The sequence below is a fragment of the Lithobates pipiens genome, unplaced genomic scaffold, assembly GCF_037356315.1.
Source record: "Lithobates pipiens isolate NorthernLeopardFrog02 unplaced genomic scaffold, aLitPip1_a1.2 Scaffold_30, whole genome shotgun sequence".
NCBI lineage: Eukaryota > Metazoa > Chordata > Amphibia > Anura > Ranidae > Lithobates > Lithobates pipiens.
In genome coordinates this window covers 181537881-181559972 of record NW_027507791.1, presented here as the reverse complement: position 1 = coordinate 181559972, position 22092 = coordinate 181537881, and the positions used below count along the sequence as shown (strand labels likewise).

The 22092-nt window shown below is 48.6% G+C and overlaps 1 protein-coding gene across 1 annotated transcript; it reads left to right on the top strand.

The window, feature by feature from the left end:
- The first annotated feature begins 1615 nt into the window (after positions 1-1615).
- On the top strand, positions 1616-20631 carry LOC143942297 (uncharacterized). Its single transcript, XM_077463530.1, has 3 exons — positions 1616-1971; positions 18622-18792; positions 20405-20631. The coding sequence occupies exons 1-3, from the start codon at positions 1746-1748 to the stop codon at positions 20410-20412; spliced, it is 405 nt and encodes a 134-aa protein (XP_077319656.1). The 5' UTR covers positions 1616-1745; the 3' UTR covers positions 20413-20631.
- Positions 20632-22092: the final 1461 nt, after the last annotated feature.

Genomic DNA, 22092 nt, shown 5'->3' with positions numbered 1-22092 from the left:
GAGGTGTTTGCTGGGCACAGTGAGGCGGCATTTTTTGGGTGCAGTGAGGCGTTTGCTGGGCACAGTGAGGCGTTTTCTGGGCATGGTGAGGTGGCGTTTGTTGGGCACAGTGAGGTGGCGTTTGGGCACAGTGAGGGGCATTTTTTGGGCACAGTGAGGCATTTGCTGGGCACAGTGAGGTGGCGTTTGCTGGGCGCAGTGAGGCGGCAATTTCTGGGCGCAGTGAGGTGGCGATTTATGGGCGCAGTGAGGTGGCGTTTGCTTGGCGCAGTGAGGTGGCGATTTTTGGGCGCAGTGAGGTGGCGTTTGCTTGGCGCAGTGAGGCGGCTAATTCTGGTCGCAGTGAGGCAGCGATTTCTGGTCGCAGTGAGGTGGCGTTTGCTTGGCACAGTGAGGCGGCAAATTCTGGTCGCAGTGAGGCGGCGATTTCTGGTCGCAGTGAGGTGGCGTTTGCTGGGCGCAGTGAGGCGGCGATTTCTAGTCACAGTGAGGTGGTGTTTGCTGGGCGCAGTGAGGCGTATTTATTGGCAGAACAATGTACTGTATATGTAGTCAGTGCTATGCACGGGGCCCCGCCCCCCTCTCCAAGTTCCGCCCCCTCTCTAAGCTCCGCTCTATCTCTCCCTCCCAGCAAGTTTCCGCCCGCTTGAGTCCATAATTTTGGTCGACCGCTGAACAAATATCCCGCGCATGCGCTAATACAGCTTGAAGCCATAATTTTTCTTGACCAGTGAAGAAAATCTTGGGGTGGGCGGGGCTGCTGCTGACGTTCTAAGCATCTGTTCAGCTCTGCCCGCCCACCCGCAAGTCTCCGCCCACTCGAGGCTAGAACGCAGGCATTGTGCCCCAAACGCACAAACTGTCCCCAAACGTAGACATTGTGCCCCAAACGCACACACTGTCCCCAAACGCAGGCATTGTGCCCCAAACGCACACACTGTCCCCAAACGCAGACATTGTGCCCCAAACGCAGACATTGTGCCCATATTCTGCTGATGTAATAAATACAGTGCATATCCTTCAGATTTAATAAATACACTGCATATTCTTCTGATTTAAAAAATACTATACATATTGGTGCTGCCGATGATATAATAAAGCCATCGCCCGCCCGAGTCTATCAATTTTCATCACCAATAAGAATGTGCTTGAGTGCATAATTTTTCTGATCAGTAAACAATGATCCCGCTCTTGCGATTGCTGTTAATAGCAGCTGAAGCCATAATTTTTCTTGACCATAAGCAAAGATCCCGCGCATGCGCGATTGCTGTTAATAGCAGCTGAAGCCATACATTTTCTCGACCATAAACAAACATCCAGCGATTCAGGGGCATGTTAGTGGGGTGGGCGGGGCTGCTTCTGACGTTCTAAGCATCTGTTCAGCTCCGCCCGCCCACCTGCAAGTCTCCGCCCACTTGAGTGTATAATTTTTAACCACCGCTTAAGATTCAGGGGCATGTTAGTGGGGTGGGCGGGGCTGCTGCTGGCGTTCTAAGCATCTGTTCAGCTCTGCCCGCCCACCCGCAAGTCTCTGTGTATAATTTTTAACCACCGCTTAAATAAAGATCTTGCGCATGCGCCGTTAATATCACGGACTTGGCAGGGGCGTGGCTTGGCCGCTGACCGGAATGGCCGCATAAGTGCTGAGCTCCTCACATCCATGCAGCTACGATCAGCATCCAGCGCCATCCGATACCATAATCCATCCCACGGAGCTATAGGGATCACCCCGCACCACCGGGGACATGACCCGCGGCAGAACCGCCGCCCACGGAGCGAGGAAACTCACCGATTTCTACATGAAGCCGGCCGGTGTACAGGCCCAAGATGGCGCCGACCGGGACGAAAGCCACACGCCTCAGGAGACACCCGCGGCCTCGGCGGCCCCCGCATCCACTGAGGATCACCTCTCTGATATGGAGGACTCTGGGGAACAGCAGCATTCGCCCGCCATATCACCGGCTGACAGAGGTAAGAGAGCAGCAATCTCCCCAGCACACTCTCCCTCTAAGCCTCCCATAGTGAAGAGGCAACATGGCGCTGGCATCAGTAGTCCCACAGCAGCACTAGGTGGTTCTGACTCCTCGCTGGCTGCTTACAATACCTCAGACGGCCCTGCTTCTGAACACACTCTGAAAGCCATGCTGCTCTCATTACAAGCAGACATGCAGAAAGAGCTCAGATCCTCCATTAACCACTTTCAGACCGGACCATTTTGCCGGTCAATGACCAGAGGTCTTTTTACAATTTGGCACTGCGCTGCTTTAACTGGTAATTGCGCGGTCATGCAATGTTGTACCCAAACAAAATTTGCGTCCTTTTCTTCCCACAAATAGAGCTTTCTTTTGATGGTATTTGATTGCCTCTGCGATTTTTATTTTTTGCGATATAAACGTAAAAAGACCGCAAATTTTGAAAAAAAATGATATTTTCTACTTTTTGTTATTAGAAAAATCCAATAAACTCAATTTTAGTCATACATTTAGGCCAAAATTTATTCAGCCACATGTCTTTGGTAAAAAAAAAAGTCAATGACTGTATATTTATTGGTTTGCGCAAAAGTTGTCACATCTACAAACTAAGGTACGTTTTCTGGAATTTACGCAGCTTTTAGTTTACGACTGCCTATCTCATTTCTTGAGGTGCTAAAATGGCAGGGCAGTACAAAACCCCCCCAAATGACCCCATTTTGGAAAGTAGACCCCCTAAGGAAATTGATAAGTGGCATGTTGAGCCCATTGAATATTTTATTTTTTTGCCTCAAGCGATTGAATAATGACAAAAAAAATTTTTTTTTTATTTTTTTTTTCACAAAGTTGTCACTAAATGATATATTGCTCATGCATGCCATGGGCATATGTGAAATGACACCCCAAAATAAATTCTGCTGCTTCTCCTGAGTACGAGGATACCACATGTGTGGGATTTTTTGGGAGCCTAGCCGTGTACGGGGCCCGAAAGCCAAGAACCGCCTTCAGGTTTTCTAAGGGCGTAAATATTTGACTTCACTCCTCACTACCTATTACCTATTTTGAAGGCCATAAAATGCCAAGATGGCCCAAAACCCCCACAAATGACCCCATTTTAGAAAGTAGACACCCCAAGCTATTTGCTGAGAGGCATGTTGAGTCCATGGAATATTTTATATTTTGCCACAAGTTGCGGGAAAATTACAAACTTTTTTTTTTTTTTCACAAAGTTGTCACTAAATTATATATTGCTCACGCATGCCATGGGCATATGTGAAATGACACCCCAAAATAAATTCTGCTGCTTCTCCTGAGTACGGGGATACCACATATGTGGGACTTTTTGGGAGCCTAGCCGCGTACGGGGCCCTGAAAACCAAGCACCGCCTTCAGGCTTTCTAAGGGCGTTACAGTTTTGAAGGCCATAAAATGCCAAGATGGCACAAACCCCGCCCAAATGACCCCATTTTGGAAAGTAGACACCCCTAAATTTAGGGGTACACTAGTGAGACTAGGTAATAAATGGCGGGTGCCCTGAAACTATAAAAAAATAACTAACCAACCAGCGTCACCTGTAACAGTTATATGGTGATCACTGGTGAAAGGGTTAACTAGGGGGCAATCAGGGGGCTTTATGCGGTAGTATATGGGGGTCCCTGTCGCTATAAAAAGCTGCGGCGAACCTAAATACCTACCTGCCTAACTAGCGTCACCTGTGACACTAATACAGCGATCAGAAAAACGATCGCTTATTAGGCTGGGTTCACACTGGAGCGATGCAGGAACGCCACAAATCCGCGGCGGGTTCCCGCATCGCATGCCTCCCGGCGGCAGTTCACACTGCCCTATGCGAACTGCTGGGAGTGTCAGTGAAATGTTAATGACACCCCCAGATCAGTTCGCATATCGCAGTGCGATCTGCAAACTCGGATCGCATGGTGTGAACACCCATTCGATCCGATTCTGCTGCGGACCAAAAAAAGGGTCCCGTGCAAGTTTGCGGCGGGTGCGGCGTGTGCGACGCGAATTCAGCCATACTATCTGTATGGCTGAACTCGAATCGCACAGAGATTGGATGTGATTTGCACTGCAGTGCTTTGCGAATCACATCCGTTCTCATAAACTGCTGCAATGTGAACCCAGCCTTAGTGATACTGGCGACGGGGGGTGATCACGGGGTTAAACCTTTATTGGGGGGGTTAGGGGGGTACCTTAGAACTAAAGGGGGCTAACCCTACAGTGGTGTGAAAAAGTGTTTGCCCCCTTCCTCATTTCCTGTTCCTTTGCATGTTTGTCACACTTAAGTGTTTCGGAACATCAAACCAATTTAAACAATAGTCAAGGACAACACAAGTAAACACAAAATGCAATTTTGTAAATGAAGGTGTTTATTATTAAAGGTGAAAAAAAATCCAAACCATCATGGCCCTGTGTGAAAAAGTGATTGCCCCCCTTGTTAAAACATACTATAACTGTGGTTGTCCACACCTGAGTTCAATTTCTCTAGCCACACCCAGGCCTGATTATTGCCACACCTGTTCACAATAAAGGCATCACTTAAATAGGAGCTGCTTGACACAGTAAGGTCCACCAGAAGATCCTTAAAAGCTACACATCATGCCGAGACCCAAAGAAATTCAGGAACAATTGAGAAAGAAAGTAATTGAGATCTATCAGTCTGGAAAGGGTTATAAAGCCATTTCCAAAGCTTTGGGAATCCAGCGAACCACAGTGAGAGCCATTATCCACAAATGGCGAAGACATGGAACAGTGGTGAACCTTCCCAGGAGTGGCCGGCCGCTCAAAATTACCCCAAGAGCGCAGCGACAACTCATCCAAGAGGTCACAAAAGACCCCACAACAACGTCCAAGGAACTGCAGGCCTCACTTGCCTCAGTTAAGGTCAGCGTTCATGCCTCCACCATCAGGAAAAGACTGGGCAATAATGGCCTGCATGGCAGAGTCCCAAGGAGAAAACCACTGCTGAGCAAAAAGAACATCAAAGCTCGTCTCAATTTCTCCACAACACATCTTGATGATCCCCAAGACTTTTGGGACAACATTCTGTGGACCGATGAGACAAAAGTGGAACTCTTTGGAAGGTGTGTGTCCAAGTATATCTGGTGTAGAAGGAACACTGCATTTCATAAAAAGAACATTATACCAACAGTAAAATATGGTGGTGGTAGTGTGATGGTCTGGGGCTGTTTTGCTGCTTCAGGACCTGGAAGACTTGCCGTGATAAAAGGAACTATGAATTCTGCTGTCTACCAAGAGATCCTGAAGGAGAATGTCCGACCATCTGTTCGTGTACTCAAGCTGAAACGAACTTGGGTTCTGCAGCAGGACAATGATCCTAAACACACCAGCAAGTCCACCACCGAATGGCTGAAGAAAAACAAAATGAAGACTTTGGAGTGGCCTAGCCAAAGTCCTGACCTGAATCCTATTGAGATGTTGTGGTATGACCTTAAAAAGGCCGTTCATGCTCGAAAACCCTCTAATGTAACTGAATTAGGACAATTCCGCAAAGATGAGTGGGCCAAAATTCCTCCAGGACGCTGTAAAAGCCTCATTGCACGTTACCGCAAACGCTTGGTTGCAGTTGTTGCTGCTAAGGGTGGTCCAACCAGTTATTAGGTTTAGGGGCAATCACTTTTTCACACAGGGCCATGATGGTTTGGATTTTTTTTCACCTTTAATAATAAACACCTTCATTTACAAATTGCATTTTGTGTTTACTTGTGTTGTCCTTGACTATTGTTTAAATTGGTTTGATGTTCCGAAACACTTAAGTGTGACAAACATGCAAAGGAACAGGAAATGAGGAAGGGGGCAAACACTTTTTCACACCACTGTAACTGCCCTAACAGTTATTACAGTCACAAATGACACCCGCCGGGTGATCAGGGGGTTAAACCTTTATTAGGTAATAAATGGCGGGTGCCCTGAAACTATAAAAAAATAACTAACCAACCAGCGTCACCTGTAACAGTTATATGGTGATCACTGGTGAAAGGGTTAACTAGGGGGCAATCAGGGGGCTTTATGCGGTAGTATATGGGGGTCCCTGGCGCTATAAAAAGCTGCGGCGAACCTAAATACCTACCTGCCTAACTAGCGTCACCTGTGACACTAATACAGCGATCAGAAAAATTATCGCTTATTAGGCTGGGTTCACACTGGAGCAATGTGGGAACGCCACGAATCCGTGGCGGGTTCCCGCATCGCATGCCTCCCGGCGGCAGTTCACACTGCCCTATGCGAACTGCTGGGAGTGTCAGTGAAATGTTAATGACACCCCCAGATCAGTTCGCATATCGCAGTGCGATCTGCAAACTCGGATCGCATGGTGTTCACACCATGCGATCCGATTCTGCTGCGGACCAAAAAAAGGGTCCCGTGCGAATTTGCGGCGGGTGCGACGCAAATTCAGCCATACTATCTGTATGGCTGAACTCGAATCGCACAGAGATCAGATGTGATTTGCACTGCAGTGCGGTGCGAATCACATCCGTTCTCATAAACCACTGCAATGTGAACCCAGCCTTAGTGACACTGGCGACGGGGGGTGATCACGGGGTTAAACCTTTATTGGGGGGGTTAGGGGGGTACATTAGAACTAAAGGGGGCTAACCCTAACTGCCCTAACAGTTATTACAGTCACAAATGACACCAATGCAAAAAAAAAAAAAAAAAAATGCAATTGGTGTCACTGTGACTGGGGGGGCAGGGGTAATTGGGGGGGTGATCGGGGGGTGAAGGGGGGGTGTGAGTGTGCCTGGCATGTTCTACTGTGAAGTGTCGTGTTGGTGCAACTCACCGATCCTCTCTCCTCGGTGCCGGAACGAAAAATACCGACACGGAGGAGAGATTACATCACTTCCTCTCCTGTGTTTACATTACAGGAGAGGAAGTGATGTCACGGAGCATTTCCATTCGTTGGGAGCGATCGCGAGGGGGTGGCCATGAATGAATGGCCGTCCCCTCATCCCAGATCGCTCCCGAACGAATACCGACCACCGCAGGCACCGGGGGGGGCCCGATCGGGCCCCCTACCCGCAGGAAGGCAGGGACGTACAGGTACGCCCATATGCCTGCCCGTGCCATTCTGTCGACGTACATCGTCGTGCGGCGGTCGGCAAGTGGTTAATCACTTGTTGGACAGAGTAGATGACATGGAAGACCGCATAGATCATATTGAACACCATCTCTCTGCCGCCACTAGCTCCCATAACACTGTGGTTGACATTCAAGATGAACATTCCGCTGCTATCCGCCAACTGCGCCTTAAAGTCGCAGACCTCGAGGACCACTCGAGGAGGAATAATATTAAGATCCGGGGAGTCCACCTTTAAGATCTATGCGCGCTCTACTTTGATTCGGCGTATCAATACCTTGAAGGGCTCTTCCAAATTACTAGCTGATCAGGCAGTCGAGCAGCTGGAAGCTTCTACCCGTCGGTTTGTGACGAACCCCACGGCAGAAGCTGCCTCGGCGCTTAGGCTCCAGACTAGGGTCCTAGATCACTTGCGCTTCGAACAGGCCAGACGCAAACATTTTTTTTCGCGGCAGCGCATCTTCGAGCAGGGCGAGAGGGCAGGCAAACTGCTGGCGTTCCTCGCCCATCAGGACGCGAGGCCGCCGGTGGTGGTGTCCTTAATGGACGAGAGTGGGGTACTTATTTCAGACCCTGCGACGGTAGCCGAAATGTTTAGGTCCTACTATGAGGATGTTTATGCTTCCCGGGTGGAGGCCACCTCACGGGAGACCCAGACGTTCTTACAAGAGGTCCTCTTCCCGCACCTTTCTGTGTCACAGGTTGCTGACTTAGAGGCCCCGTTCACTCTGGATGAGGTTGTGTTGGCGCTCTCCTCCCTGGCCGCGTCCAAGGCCCCGGGACAGGATGGCCTGCCTCTAGATTTTTACCACAAGTACCCCTAGGTGCTTGCCCCTGAACTGCTAAATTTGTATACTTCCCTTTTTGACTCTGCCACTCTCCCAGACACTCTACGCCAAACGACGATAGTGGTTATTCCGAAACCGGGTAAAAACCCACACCGCCCTGAGTCATACCGCCCGATATCGTTGCTTCAGGCGGATGTCAAAATTTTAGCCAAGATGTTAGCAACCCGCTTGAACTCTCACATTTTGTCCCTTATCCATCCGGATCAGACGGGATTCATGCCTGGCAAGAACACGGCAATGAACCTTCGTAGGCTCCACATGAATCTGCAGGCTTCCCATGAGCACGTGGGTACTAGAGTTGTGGTGGCGTTGGATGCGGCTAGGGCATTTGACTCGGTGGAGTGGGAATATTTGTGGGAGTGCCTTCGACGGTTCGGGTTTGGCCCTAAATTTTTTGAAGTGGGTTAAAATTTTATACTGTTCCCCGGAGGCGCGGGTGGCGGTGAACGGGTGGCTATCGGGTCCCCTTCCTTTGGGGCGGGGGACCAGGCAGGGATGCCCGCTGTCCCCGCTCCTCTATGCCTTGGTGGCGGAGCCGCTGGCTATATCCCTTAGAACCAATGTCCACATCAGGGGCCTTAGGATAGGTACGTTAGTGGAAACAGTTAGCTTATACGCTGACGACATGCTCCTATACCTCGAAGATGAGGGGCCATCGCTGAGGGCAGCACTTTGTACTATCGAGGAATTTGGCAAACATTCAGGTCTTACTATTAACTGGGCTAAGTCGCAGATCCTCCCTATTGATGCGTCTCCTCCGATGCATGACGCGGCCTCCCTTCCGCTGAGCAGAGTATCCTCTATTCAGTACTTGGGAATCCAGATCACGAGGGAGCCCTTCGACTATATAGCCCATAATATTGAACCCCTGATTTCATATTTGAAGAGTAAAACCCAATCCTGGGCAAGGCTCCCCCTTGGGGTGATGGGCAGGATTAATCTAATTAAAATGATTCTGCTACCCAAATTTTTATACAAATTCTGGCACTCCTCCGTTTTAATCCCTCTTAAGTATTTTAAAACCTTGGATTCTATCCTTAATTCCTTCGTCTGGGGCTCTGGATGACACAAATTAGCCTGGAATACATTGAAAAACCCAACTAACCTGGGGGGAGCCGCACTGCCTGACTTCCATGCATACTATATTGCTGCCCAACTTTCCCATTTCTTTCACCTTCATAAAACAGATGCCCCCAGATATAGTACTTTGATTTGCAGAGTGCCTCATGGCCATGCTCACTCCCCCCTGCAGGTTCTGTTTCGGGGTAGGGAGACTACTAGGCGTGTGGGGGGGGGGCGCCCCTCTGCTTCTTCAGCACCGGCGGGTGTGGGGGATTGCCCTTAGGATGGTGGGGGCGGATTGGGTACATTCCCACATGCCCTTGTGGCGCAATCCCTGCCTGGGGGAGCTTCGGGAACTACCCGGGGCGGGTCTCTGGGCCGCCAGGGGGGTGGTGTACCTGTACCAGGTCGTCACCCCGCGGGGGGTGCGCAGTTTTCAGGCGTTGCAAGGGGAGTTTGGGATCCCTTCGCATATGGTGTTTCAATATGCGCAGCTGTCTCACGCCCTCGGGGCCCAATTCGGGGAGGGTTTCCCTGTTCCTCAGGAACTGTCACTGGTGGGCATTCTTATTGGTGAGGAGTCCTCCAAACTGATCTCCACTTTATATAGTTCACTTCGACGCCGCTCTGAGTCCAGCTGGCTGAGGTAGCTAAACACAGGTGGGAAGAGGAACTGGGCCCGCTCAAGACTGAGGAATGGGAGGAGGTGTTGGATAATGGTAAACTGACTTCCCCCAAGATGTCTGACAGGCTGACTTAATTGTACATTGTGCACAAATCCTATCTTACTCCCGTGCGTATTTGTAGATATAAACCTACTCAAGACCCGGGGTGCCCGCGCTGTAGGACTGTCCCATGCTCCTTCTATCACTTGCTGTGGTCATGTCCACATGTTCAGACTTTCTGGCAGCAAGTTATTCAATTCCTTCATGATCGTATGGGTTCCCCGCTTCAGGTGGACCCTAAAACCTGCATCCTGGGTTTGCTGCTAGTCCCTATGACCGACCCTTCCCATGCGGTTTTTGTACAGGAAACTCTATTCAGCGCTAGAAAGGTAATTGCCAGGTGTTGGATGCGGTCCGAGGCCCCGACGTTTGGAGCTTGGGTAGCTGAGGTAAATTTAACGTTGCCCATGAAAAAAGTCATTTACGCGCATAGGGGGTGCCCCAACAAATTTAATAAGATATGGGATCGCTGGCTTACTAACCCAGACACTTGTGTGGACTAGCCCCCCCTGGGCGGGGTGGTGCGGGGTGAGGTGTGTTCTCTTGGCCTGGTTCAAGGGACTGGATGTGGTGCTCATCAACGTCGCAGCAGATACTGGGTATGACCAAGATGGGATACTAGAGGAGCCTATTACCCTATTTGTATTGAGCGGATTGACTCTATGCGGTCTGTCTCATGATTAGCAGCAGGGATGGGCGGGTACTCTGGATGTGTTTCTATGAGTTACTGTCTTATTGATACAATATGCCATACAGTGTAAGTGCTCTGTTATTCTGCTGCCGTTCTACTGGATCTGATCTGTATTTCTATACATCACTGTACTAATTTTGAAGTTTGTTGTCCTGTCCTGCCGGATGTACCTATGATGTCGAATTTTTCCTTCTTTTTTCCTGTCTACTGGCTTGTATACCAATAAACTCGTTGTTTTAAAAAAAAAAAGATCCAGGGAGTCCCAGAGACTGTGTCACCCCCTGATATAGTCCCTTACCTGCACCAGTTGTTTCACAAGATCATACCGGCCCTTACACCGCAGGATCTCCTCATTGACAGAGCGCACAGAATCCATAAACCGCAGCACTTACCTGATTCAATACCCAGAGATATCCTGGCTAGGATACACTTCTTTAACACCAAGGAGCAGATTATGAGGGCCGCGAGAACCATACGCAACCTCCCTGATCCCTTTGCTAAGATTCAACTATATAATGATATCTCAGCCGCCACCTCACAGGCACGCAAGGCCTTCTCACAAATTACTGCGATACTCATAGAGCATAAAATCGCATACAAATGGGGATTTCCCACCAAGCTTCTTGTAAACTACCAGCAACAGCAAGTCGCATTTTTGACTCCCAAAAATGGATTCAAACAGTTACATAATTGGGGTATCTCCCCTCACGTACCCCCGGCTCCGCCTCTGAATACTAGATCCACAAAGATCCCTTCTAAATGGGCTACAAAAATTAAATCATGACTCTCCAAGGACTGGGGGGCCTCCCCCTTGGGCACCCCCCTTTTCTTAACAGGTGCTTGACTTCACAGGAAAAAGTGGATGACTACTATATTTCTTTTGAACCCCCCACGCCGAACTGCCACTGTGTGCCACGCACACGGCATTACCCATTCTTGTACCCCCAACTCACCATCACAGCACGTTTATAGCCACCTTTTGTTCCTCCAGGAACTATCTGAGTTCGTGGCTTACGCCTCTATATCTCCCGGTCAACGATATAGAAGCTTCAACACTGATTATTTTATATAGCGCAATTTCGTTATTGTTTTTAGTTTTTCTTGTGTTACTGTTATAATACTTGATTATCTATACTCGAAGTCAACGGTTTTTGTGTTCATTTTCTGTATACAGAGCTACTGTTTGTTTCCCTTTTTTTTGTAAAGGTCCGTCAACCTCAGTACCATTTTGACAACTGCCCTTAGCAGCTTATGTCCCTTACAATCACATCCCTTAATGTGAAGGGACTAAATAGTCCTTTCAAGCGATCCCTCTTATGGAGGGAAGCAGCGACTTCCCGATCTGATATCCTATGCGTACAGGAGACCCATCTATCCTCCCGGAACCCTCCACAATGTACTAATAAACGATACCCCCATATCTTTCATTCCCGCACAGACAAAAAAGTTAGAGGAGTACTGATAGCAGTACGCTCCACAGTAGCGTTCACGGTTTCCAATGTAGAGCAAGACCCCGAAGGAAGGTTTCTAATTCTGGCCGCTTGTTTTAACAACAAACCCTTGGTAATTGTGAACATTTATGCTCCTAACACTCACCAAAAACCCTTTCTTAAGTCCGTTCTTGCCAAAATACAACATTACCCGAAAGATCAAATCATTGTATGTGGGGATTTCAAAGCGGTACCAGATCACGCACTTGACTCCTCATCCCCCCAAAGGAGAAGATCCTCCACCCTCTCCTCCTTTCTACACTTGGAAGAATTCTATGACCCTTGGAGGTGTCAACATGGTACTGAGAGAGACTATACGTTCTACTCTACCGCTCAGAGAACATATTCTAGGATTGATCTGACATCCAAAGTGCTACTACAAGCAGTTGCGTCCACTAACATTGGCGTAATATCATGGTCTGATCATGCCCCCATTTCTATGGTTCTCAATCTATCCCCTCCTACCACCCCATTCACAATTTGGCGTCTGAACCCTAACCTGATCAGCACTAAGGACATTAGGGAACAGGTCAAAACTGCCATAGAAGATTATTTCGCTCTAAACCAACAATCTGTCCCCAATCCCACCATATGCTGGAACGCTCATAAAGCGGTCCTACGAGGGATTCTATTGAAGCTAGGGGCTCAGGAGAAGAGAAAGCGCTCGGCGACCCTTAACGCCTTCCTAGATAGAATAAAGTCTCTGGAAAAGAGTAATATGAATTCGCCCTCTGCTTCTACTCACGCAGAACTCAGTAAACTGAGGTCAGAACTGAGTACTTACCTTCAGAACAAACATGAATTTTATTTACGAAAACTTAAGCTTACCTGGTACTCTCAGGGTAATAAATCTGGGAAAGCTCTGGCCCAACAATACAAACACAGGACAGCCCAATCCACAATCTCCCACCTAATAGATTCTAAAGGCAACAGATTGACTAATCCCAAAGACATAGCCAACTGCTTCGGCACATTTTATCAACAACTGTATAACTTAAAAGATTCCACGACTGAGGCGCAGCCCACTGAGGCGACTATCCAGACATTTCTCTCTAAAGTAGCCCTCCCCTCCTTGTCCCCTTCTCAAGCTGTGGACTTAGCCTTACCTTTCTCTCCCCTGGAAATTACAAACGCAATTAAAGGCCTTCCTCTACATAAAGCCCCGGGACCAGACGGTTTTGGAAACGAATATTACAAGACATTCATTGATGCACTGACCCCACATTTATGTAACTCCTTTAATCACATGTTGGCCACCGGGGAGATCCCCACAGAATCTTTAGAAGCGACCATTTCCACCATCCACAAAACAGGGAAGGCCTCGCATGACCCAGCTAACTACCGCCCCATTTCGCTACTTAACACCGATCTGAAAATGTATGCCAAACTCCTTGCCACCCGACTTTCACAACACATGACATCCCTCATACACCCGGACCAGGTGGGTTTTATTCCCCGCCGACAGGCCTCAGATGGTACCCTTAGGTTTGTAGATCTTATCCACTGGGCAGAGCACGGTCGAACGCCTTCTCTGTTGATCTCGCTGGATGCAGAGAAGGCGTTCGACAGAGTTCACTGGGGTTACCTTGAGGCAGTCCTAAAGAAATTCGACATAGAGGGCGAATTCTTACGAGCTATCCTAGGCCTTTATACCTCGCCTACTGCGAGAATCCGCACTTCAGGCATTCTTTCCAACCCCTTTAGAATCACTAACGGCACTCGCCAGGGCTGCCCACTCTCACCATTGATTTTTGCCCTAGTCATGGAGCCATTAGCGCAATCCATTCGTTCACACCCTCATATTTTTGGCATCGATGTGAAAGAAACCTGTCATAAGATAGGTCTATATGCGGACGATGTCATCATAGCTATCTCCGACCCAGTGAAGTCCTTGCCTGTTTTGACTGAAGTTCTCCATGATTTCGGCAAAGTATCATTGTACAAATTGAACCACTCGAAATCTGCCATGCTTGCCATTGAAATTTCGCCAGCGCTTAAAGCAGAAGTTACCAAAATATCGCCCTTCTCCTGGGCCCGTGGTTCCTCTTTGCAATATTTGGGCATTCAACTGGTCTCCCCCTCTTCTGCATTGTTACGAAATAACCTTGCCTCCTTGTTTACGAAATTGAACAACTTAACCTCAAATATGGCCTCCTTAAAAGCCTCATGGGTTGGTAGGATAGCCCTAACCAAAATGTTTCTCCTCCCACATGTACTTTATTTCTTTCGGACCCTCCCGCTTCCAATTCTTTCAGCAGACCTAGCTAAATTACAGCGTACCTTAGACTCATTCATTTGGGCAGGGCGTAAACCCCGCTTGAAATCCTCGGTCCTATGCACTCCCTCAGCCTCAGGAGGGATGGGATCACCAGACATTAAAAAGTCCTACAAGGCTGCCATTCTAGACCAAGGGAAGCAACTGTGGTTGCAAGACCCGAACACAAGGTGGCACCAAACTAACCCTAGCTGCGATCTGGCTATCTCTCCCTATCACACGATCCATCCTTCCCACAGTACGTGCCTGTCTAGCTCAATGGAATGCAATACGCCAAGATCATCGGGGCATTCATAGAGACGCATTGAAAAAGCTCCCCTTACTAGCGCTACAACTGCTCTCTCCAGATCTCTCGATCAAGCACTGGCATGAAACCGGAATCAAAACCATCGGAGCCCTGTTTCTTGGTGTAGATCTAAAAAGTTTTCAACAACTGACTTCAGAATTCCGTCTCTCGCATAAGGACTTTTACATTTACCTCAGGATCAGACACATCGTCTCTCAAAGCTTAACATCTTCAGAACCCACCTCCAAGGAACTTCTCCATTTCTACGACTGTCCCCTTAATGTCCCAAAAGGCATATCCTTCATCTACAAGCTTCTCTCCAGACCTATCACGTCCTCGAAACCTTCGAACATGATCTATTGGGAATCCCAACTGCATTGCTCTTTCCCCCTGGAAGATTGGCATCGCGCACTACGCACCCCACTAGTCATCTCCAAAAATGTAACGCATTGGGAAATGGTCATGAAATTGTTTCATAAGTGGTATTATACACCGCAAAAGTTGGCGACCATCTTCCCCACTCACTCTCCAAAATGTTGGAGGAATTGCAATTCTACCGGAGATATGTTCCACATCTGGTGGAGCTGCCCGGTTATCATGTCCTTTTGGCTTCAAGTCTCCTCTCTGGTCCAGACTTTGACCAACTCTCCCCAACAGCTGACTTCGTGAATGGCTCTTTTTGGTCTGGATTCCCAATATTGGCCCCCCACTAGTCTACCTGTAGTACACCACATACTAATCACAGCACGCCTACTCATAGCTCGTGCGTGGAAAAATCCCCTTTCTCCAACAATTACTGAGCTTATAAATACGCTTAATGTTCATTGCCGCATGGAATTTCTTTTCTCCAGAATAAACATGACAGAACATAGATTCAACAAGCAGTGGTCCTCCTGGTTAACACACCCAAGCTGTGTTAAGCTTACGTAATCTCGTTGTATATCACCCCCAGACCAGATGGAGCCGGCAGTGAAAGTCACTGGTTTTATGTACTATTTCTTATATATCATATGTAAGTTAGCTGTGATTCTCCTGAAGCTCTGTCTACTTGACTCAGTTGTCTCTTTTTCTTTCTTTTCTACTCTATCCTACCTCTCCACTGTTCCTTGGCATGGTGTCCCCACTGGACACAGCCCATTGGGGTGCCAGGGGGGGGAGGACGGAATGCCCCCGGATCTACCGGACCTAACTATGCCGTATGCGTAATATCCAGCAGATGGGCACCAGGCCCATATTCTTTTATGCTAGTAACTCATGTTGTTTAATGCATTATCTATTCATTATCTCCCTACAACTTATGTACAACTGTTGATGTCATATATTTGTTACCATAATATATTACAAAAAACTCTTGAAAATAATATCACGGACTTGGCGCATGCGCAGTAAAGGCCCGCCGTCAGCTGTTACAGTGACGGAGCCACACCGGAAGTGACGGGGTGAGGGATTTTCATAAGTGGCAGGAAATTTTACCACACTGGCACTACAACTCCCATCATGCACCGCGGGGCCGTGCAAACATCGCACATGCGCAGTAGCGCCAACGCTCACGCTCGGGCTTTCTATAGCTTGTTTAACATGGTGTGGAGGAGAACTCGGCAGGACTTCCGACCGGAAATGAGGTTGTTGAATTTCACGGCCGATCGTTGTCGTCACATTAAGGCTGCTTTTGATCACACGTGACGTCACTGTGTGACCCCCCCCCCCCCACTCTTTATTTAACCACTTCAACCCTGGAAGGATTTAGGCTAGGTTCACACTGGAGCGGTTACGAGAGCCGGATGTGATTCGCACCGCACTGCAGTGCAAATCACATCTGATCTCTGTGCGATGCGAGTTCAGCCATACAGATAGTATGGCTGAATTCGCATCGCACCCGCCGCAAACTCGCACAGGACCCTTTTTTTTGTCCGCAGCAGAATCGGATCGCATGGGTGTTCACACCATGCGATCCGATTCCTGTCCGAGTTTGCAGATCGCACTGCGATATGCGAACTGATCTGGGGGTGTCATTAACGTTTCATTGACACTCCCAGCAGTCCGCATAGGGCAGTGTGAACTGCCGGCGGGAGGCATGCGATGCGGGAAAACGCCGCGAATTTGCGGCGTTCCCGCATCGCTCCAGTGTGAACCCAGCCTTACCCCCTTTTTTCCTACGTCAACCCGTGCATTGCGTTCCGGGCCTGCTGCGGCGCGTGTTCGCAATGTTGCCAGTGTTCCGAGATCTGTGACCGGGACTGCTGCCCGGATTGGTGCCCCAGGGCCGCCGATCTGAAGGACCCCACTCAGATCACAGGGCTTGACCATTTCGACGACGACGACAAAAGAGCCGGAGGGCTGAAGGAGAGGGGCCGGTGGGCCAAATTCCTATCCAGCTTCTTTGCGTTCCTGATGGGCTTGGTCCTCATCAGCATCTACGGCTATCTGGTGATCTTCTACGAGAGCTACAACATCTATTTCTGCATCTACTCCACCATTGCCATGTGCTTCTTCCTCTGCTTTGGCATGGCCTTCTCCATCAACATCCGGGTCACCGTCTTCTTGATGATGCCCCATCTCTTTTCCGGTAAGTTTCTAGAAGTCTCCAATAGGTTTTGGGTTTTCGTGATACGTTTTTAAGAGTTCCGGTGGCATTTTTTTTCCTCTTTTTATTTTTTTGGGTTTTGAGAGTTAAAAATACGTTATTTTCATTAGCACAATGTGCACTTTGGTGCATTTTCATGCGTTTTGAAGCATTCTGGTGCAGGTTGCACTTCTGTTAGAAGCACTGGTATGAACCAGGGTCGGGTTGCCACCTCATCCCTCCGAACACATATTAATTACACGGGTTCTGGGGCTGATTAAGGTGGTAATTAAACTCACTTGGTGCCAGGGGCAGACTGAAAACTCATGGGGCCCCCGGGCAATAGGAGATTATGGGCCCCCCCGGGCAATAGGAGATTATGGGCCCCCCGGGCAATAGGAGATTATGGCCCCCCCCTGGGCAATAGGAGATTATGGGCCCCCCCCTGGGCAATAGGAGATTATGGGCCCCCCCGGGCAATAGGGGATTATGGGGCCCCCAGGCAATAGGAGATTATGAGCCCCTGGGCAATAGGAGATTATGGGGCCCCCAGGCAATAGGAGATTACGGGCCCCTGGGCAATAGGAGATTATGGGGCCCCTGGGCAATAGATTATGGCCACACAGTATATACACACACACACAGTATACACACACAGACACACAGCATACACACACAGAATACACATACACACACACTGAAGAGGCGGGGCAGCTATAATCTTGGGATTTTTTTTTTTTAAACGCAGATTTTTACATACTGTCCCTGGTTTTATTGAGGCTGGCAACCCTGATGGGGCCCCGTGGTGGCATGGGGCCCTCGGGCAGTGCCCGAGAGCCCGAATTGTGAGTCCGCCCCTGCTTGGTGCCTTATCTGCATTAAATTAGCCTCGGAACCCGTGTAATTCATATGTGTTCGGGTTTAAAGGGATGAAGTGGCAACTCTAGTACAAAGGGCCATTGCAATACATGGTGATCACTGTCTGTTTTGGGCGTCGTTTTTCTTCAGGGCCATATGAATACACAGCGAACACCGCACATGCGTTCCAGAAGCAGTTTCAGAAACGCAATGGAAAGCACCTGGTGTAGATGAACCCAAAGACAGTACGATACCACAGTCGGGGCTTTTTCACGCTGCAGTTTCTGCATTACCGACGCATTTTTTCCATGTACTTTCACACTCATTTTTATACGTTTTCAATGCATTCTTGTGCGTTTCTTCCTCTTTTTTATTTTTTTATTTTGACACCTTAAAGTGGAGGGCCACCCAAAAAATATAAATAATTAATTGATAAAATAATCGAAAAAAAAAAAATTATAATAAAAGAAAAAAAATTCACTTACCTGAAACGCTGTTGCTAAGCAGTCTTCCTAATCTGCCTCTTCCTATTCCGCGGCGGTTCCTCCTCTTCGTTGAGCGGCCCCGTTTCCTTTTGGGACATGTCTGTCCCAGAAGGCAACGGGGTCAATGTTAAGTTAATGACGCCTCCAATGCAGGTCGCATGCCCAGTCGCATGGTGCAGACGTTTCATGCAATCCAGTTCTAGAAAATGTCTTGTATTAATTAAAAAAAAAATTCTCTCTTTCTCTTAGGATACGCGAGGACCATCATCCTGCTCATCATTCTTTCCATGGCCATGAACGGACCAGCTTCCAACATGTTGGAGAACGTTCAGCAGGTCACGAATTCCAGCGCCTGTGGTGTGCAAGTTGTCATGAATCAGACCATCGAGATCGTGGAGCGCGTCAAGGAACCGCTAAGGAGTAAGTAGAATTATTGTGGCCCTTAAGGCCCCTTCATGACGGCAGTTCTGGGACAAGGCCATTTGGTGCCCCGTTTTTAAGAAAGTATCAATGTCTTTTCAAAACAAGAATATACTTAAAACACTACAAATTCAATTATCACCCTACACACAGTATTTCACCCTTTACATGACCCCCCCCCCCCCCCCACACACACACACACACTATTGTTACTCTTATGCCTGCTAACAACCCGCCCAGGGCTGTCTTTAATATTGTTTGGACCCTGGGCAAGCATTTTCCTTGGCTCCCCCCCATGCAATTTTGCTCTTCACCCCAACATCCCAAAAAAAGTACACACACTCTGTATAGCCCCCCTGTCCACGGACACTTTTGTACCCCCCCTGTCCACCTCTCTAACCCCCGCCCACGTCTGTACCCCCATCCACAGCCACCTCTGTACCCCCCCATCCACAGCCACCTCTGTACTCCCCATCCACCTCTTCACCCCCCGCCTATGTCTGTATCCCTCCTGTCCACAGCCAATTCTGTACCCCCCCATCCACAGCCTCCTCTGTATACCCCCCCTTCCATAGCCACCTCTGTACACCCCCCTTCCACTTCCACCTCTGTATACACCCCCCCCGTCCACAGCCACCTTTGTATACCCCCCTTCCACATCCTCCTCTGTACACCCCCCTTCCATAGCCTCCTCTGTACACCCCCTTCCATAGACTCCTCTGTTCCCCCTTCCATAGCCTCTTCTCTATACCCCCCTTCCATAGCCTCCTCTGTATACCCCCCCTTCCATAGCCTCCTCTGTAAACCCCCCTTCCATAGCCTCCTCTGTACACCCCCTTCCATAGCCTCATCTGTATACCCCCCCCCCCCCCACAGCTACAATTTGTAATCCTCCCTTTAAAGAGTTCTCACCTCTTTTCACAAATTCCTCCCCCTCCTTCTCACAGTTCTAATCATGACGGGACAGGGGAGCACGGACCACCGATCTGCCTCTCTCCCTGTCACAGGCCAGCCACTCTGATCCTGTAGCTCCTGACAGAGGGAGAAGCAAGATGAGTCAGCTCTTACACACACACAACCCACAGCTCTTCTCCTCCCGTCAGTGTGGCAGATTGTGTTAACCCGGCCGGGAGAGCAAACGGGGAGGACGGAACAGCTGTGTTCGTGACCTCTACACCAAGAGAACTATTCTAAGGCAGCGCGGGATTCAGGGGCAGCTGCTTTTGCCCTGCATTAAAGACGGCCCTGATATTGCCCCTCTCACACTTTGCCCAGGGCACCCGCCCACCCCTTGTACCGGCTCTGCCGCCCAGGGCACCAGGCCCTCCCGCCCACCCCTTGTACCAGCTCTGCCGCCCAAGGAACCCACCCCTCCCTCCCGCCCACCCCTTGTACCGGCTCTGCCGCCAGGGCACCCGCCCCTCCCGCCCACCTCTTGTACCGGCTCTGCATAACAGAGCCCTGATTGATGAATTGCATTGGTGCGCTCAGTGCATCGCAACAACAAATCTGCACTGCAATGCACCACCCTCCTGTAAGGATTAAGTTATGTCTAAACAAAATGGTTGACAGTATGTCTTACTAAATACTTGTATTTCTTTATCCTTCTCAGTAAAATAAGGACTCATCAAGAAGAGGCCGCATCAGCCCTAAAAAGCAGTCTACGCCCAGAAGATTGTCTTATCAGCTGATAACACCCGGAGAATTGTCTTTTCTTTGCAAAAATGTTGTTTTTTTACATTGCTGATGTTTGCTCTTTTCTGTCTATAAAAGAAGTAATAAAGAGCTCAGAGTCAGAGAGTCAGAGTTAAGAACGGACTTCTGAGCAGAAATACTGAATACCTCCGTGTCTCTTTGCTTAGATAAGAACTCTAACTAACAATTGGGAAACGGTAACATAACCTGACAAATAGGTGACTTGTTGAGGTCACACCTAACATTTCTGGCGCCCAAACAGGGACCTGCAGAAAGAAACTACAAGAGGCGAACGAACATAAGGACGGAACAAAAAGGCCGGGCACATCAAGAACCACAGACAAATCCTGCGCAGGTAAGAAAAGCTTTATTTTCTTATAAACTCTGTGCTTCTTAGATTTGTGCCCACCTGATCTGTCTGAATTGTTCTTCAGGTAAACACCAACCTCTGTAGTAAGCGGGTCTTGAACTTAATATTTTGGCTTATGTTACCGTTGTTTCTTGTCTGTCTACTTGTCATCTGTCTGTTGTGAATGAAATGAGCCCTGTTTGTATGGTGTGAATTGAAACATATATCATCCCAATGGGTAACGGAATGCGCCCTTAACTCGTAAGAGTACTTTGGGGGTCCAACACTTAAGTTTGATATACGCTTTTTGATTCATGAGCCTAAAAACGGGTTGAAAGTATAAGTCCTGACTGCCTCGATAAAGCAGGAATAAGAAACGAATGCTGAGAGATTCCATGGTAATGGGAAGGAAATAAGGTCTCCACAAAGCCCGGAGATCTAGTTATATGTGTTTGGCCACCAAAAGGAATGCTTGTATATGTTGTAGCTGTCAGTCTGGTCATAATATTTGTCAGTTGGCTAGCATATAAGGTAATTCGATTTCAGAAATCTCATCCAGGAGAGGTTTTTAGTATTTTGGCACCCTAGGAGGAGAAGGCAACGAGACACTTAGTAAGTGATCCAAACGCCACCTAGGCAGGACTGTCAAAATGGGCCAGACACATGGTAAACCCCAGGAGGAATCTCAGAAATGTTATGCTGTTAAAGACATAATTACAATGTTGTATGGGAAGGATAAGGCACAGGGCACGAATAGGGTTCTCAAGAAATTTGGAATGGATGGAGAAAATGGGCTAAGTGTAGAAGGTTGGGAGAATATAAAGAGAGACAGACAGGGGGAGGTCCTGCAGAACAGATGGGTATCACAAATACAATGTTTAATTAAGGTATCCAACAGGGCTGAAGAGGAGGGATGGGAGTATTGTCAGGAAAAGGGTGGATGGGATATGAAGGTCCGACACAAAAGTCTTCCTTCTGCTCCCGGCGATAGGGTAAATACGGGAGATACTCCACCTCCTTATAACACCACCACACCAGGTAATGAAAGACCAAAACTTTATCCTTCCTTAAGAGGAAGAGGGTGGGTATGCCGAGTATGCGGTACCCAGAACCCAGACTGGGCACAGGAATGTGTGCATTGCGGCGCTCAAAGACCAGAGCCCGTAGCTCCAGTCCATAGTCGGACTAGGGTAATACAAGTAAATAATCCAAATGCGGGTCAAGCAGGACAGCCACCTACAGTGACCCGACAAGTC

Coding starts and splice junctions, on each gene's coding strand:
- LOC143942297 (XM_077463530.1), top strand. CDS start 1,746: ATGACCCGCGGCAGAACCGCCGCCCACGGAGCGAGGAAACTCACCGAT. Junction 1,972..18,621: donor CATATCACCGGCTGACAGAG/GTAAGAGAGCAG, acceptor TCTTTCTCTTAG/GATACGCGAGGACCATCATC.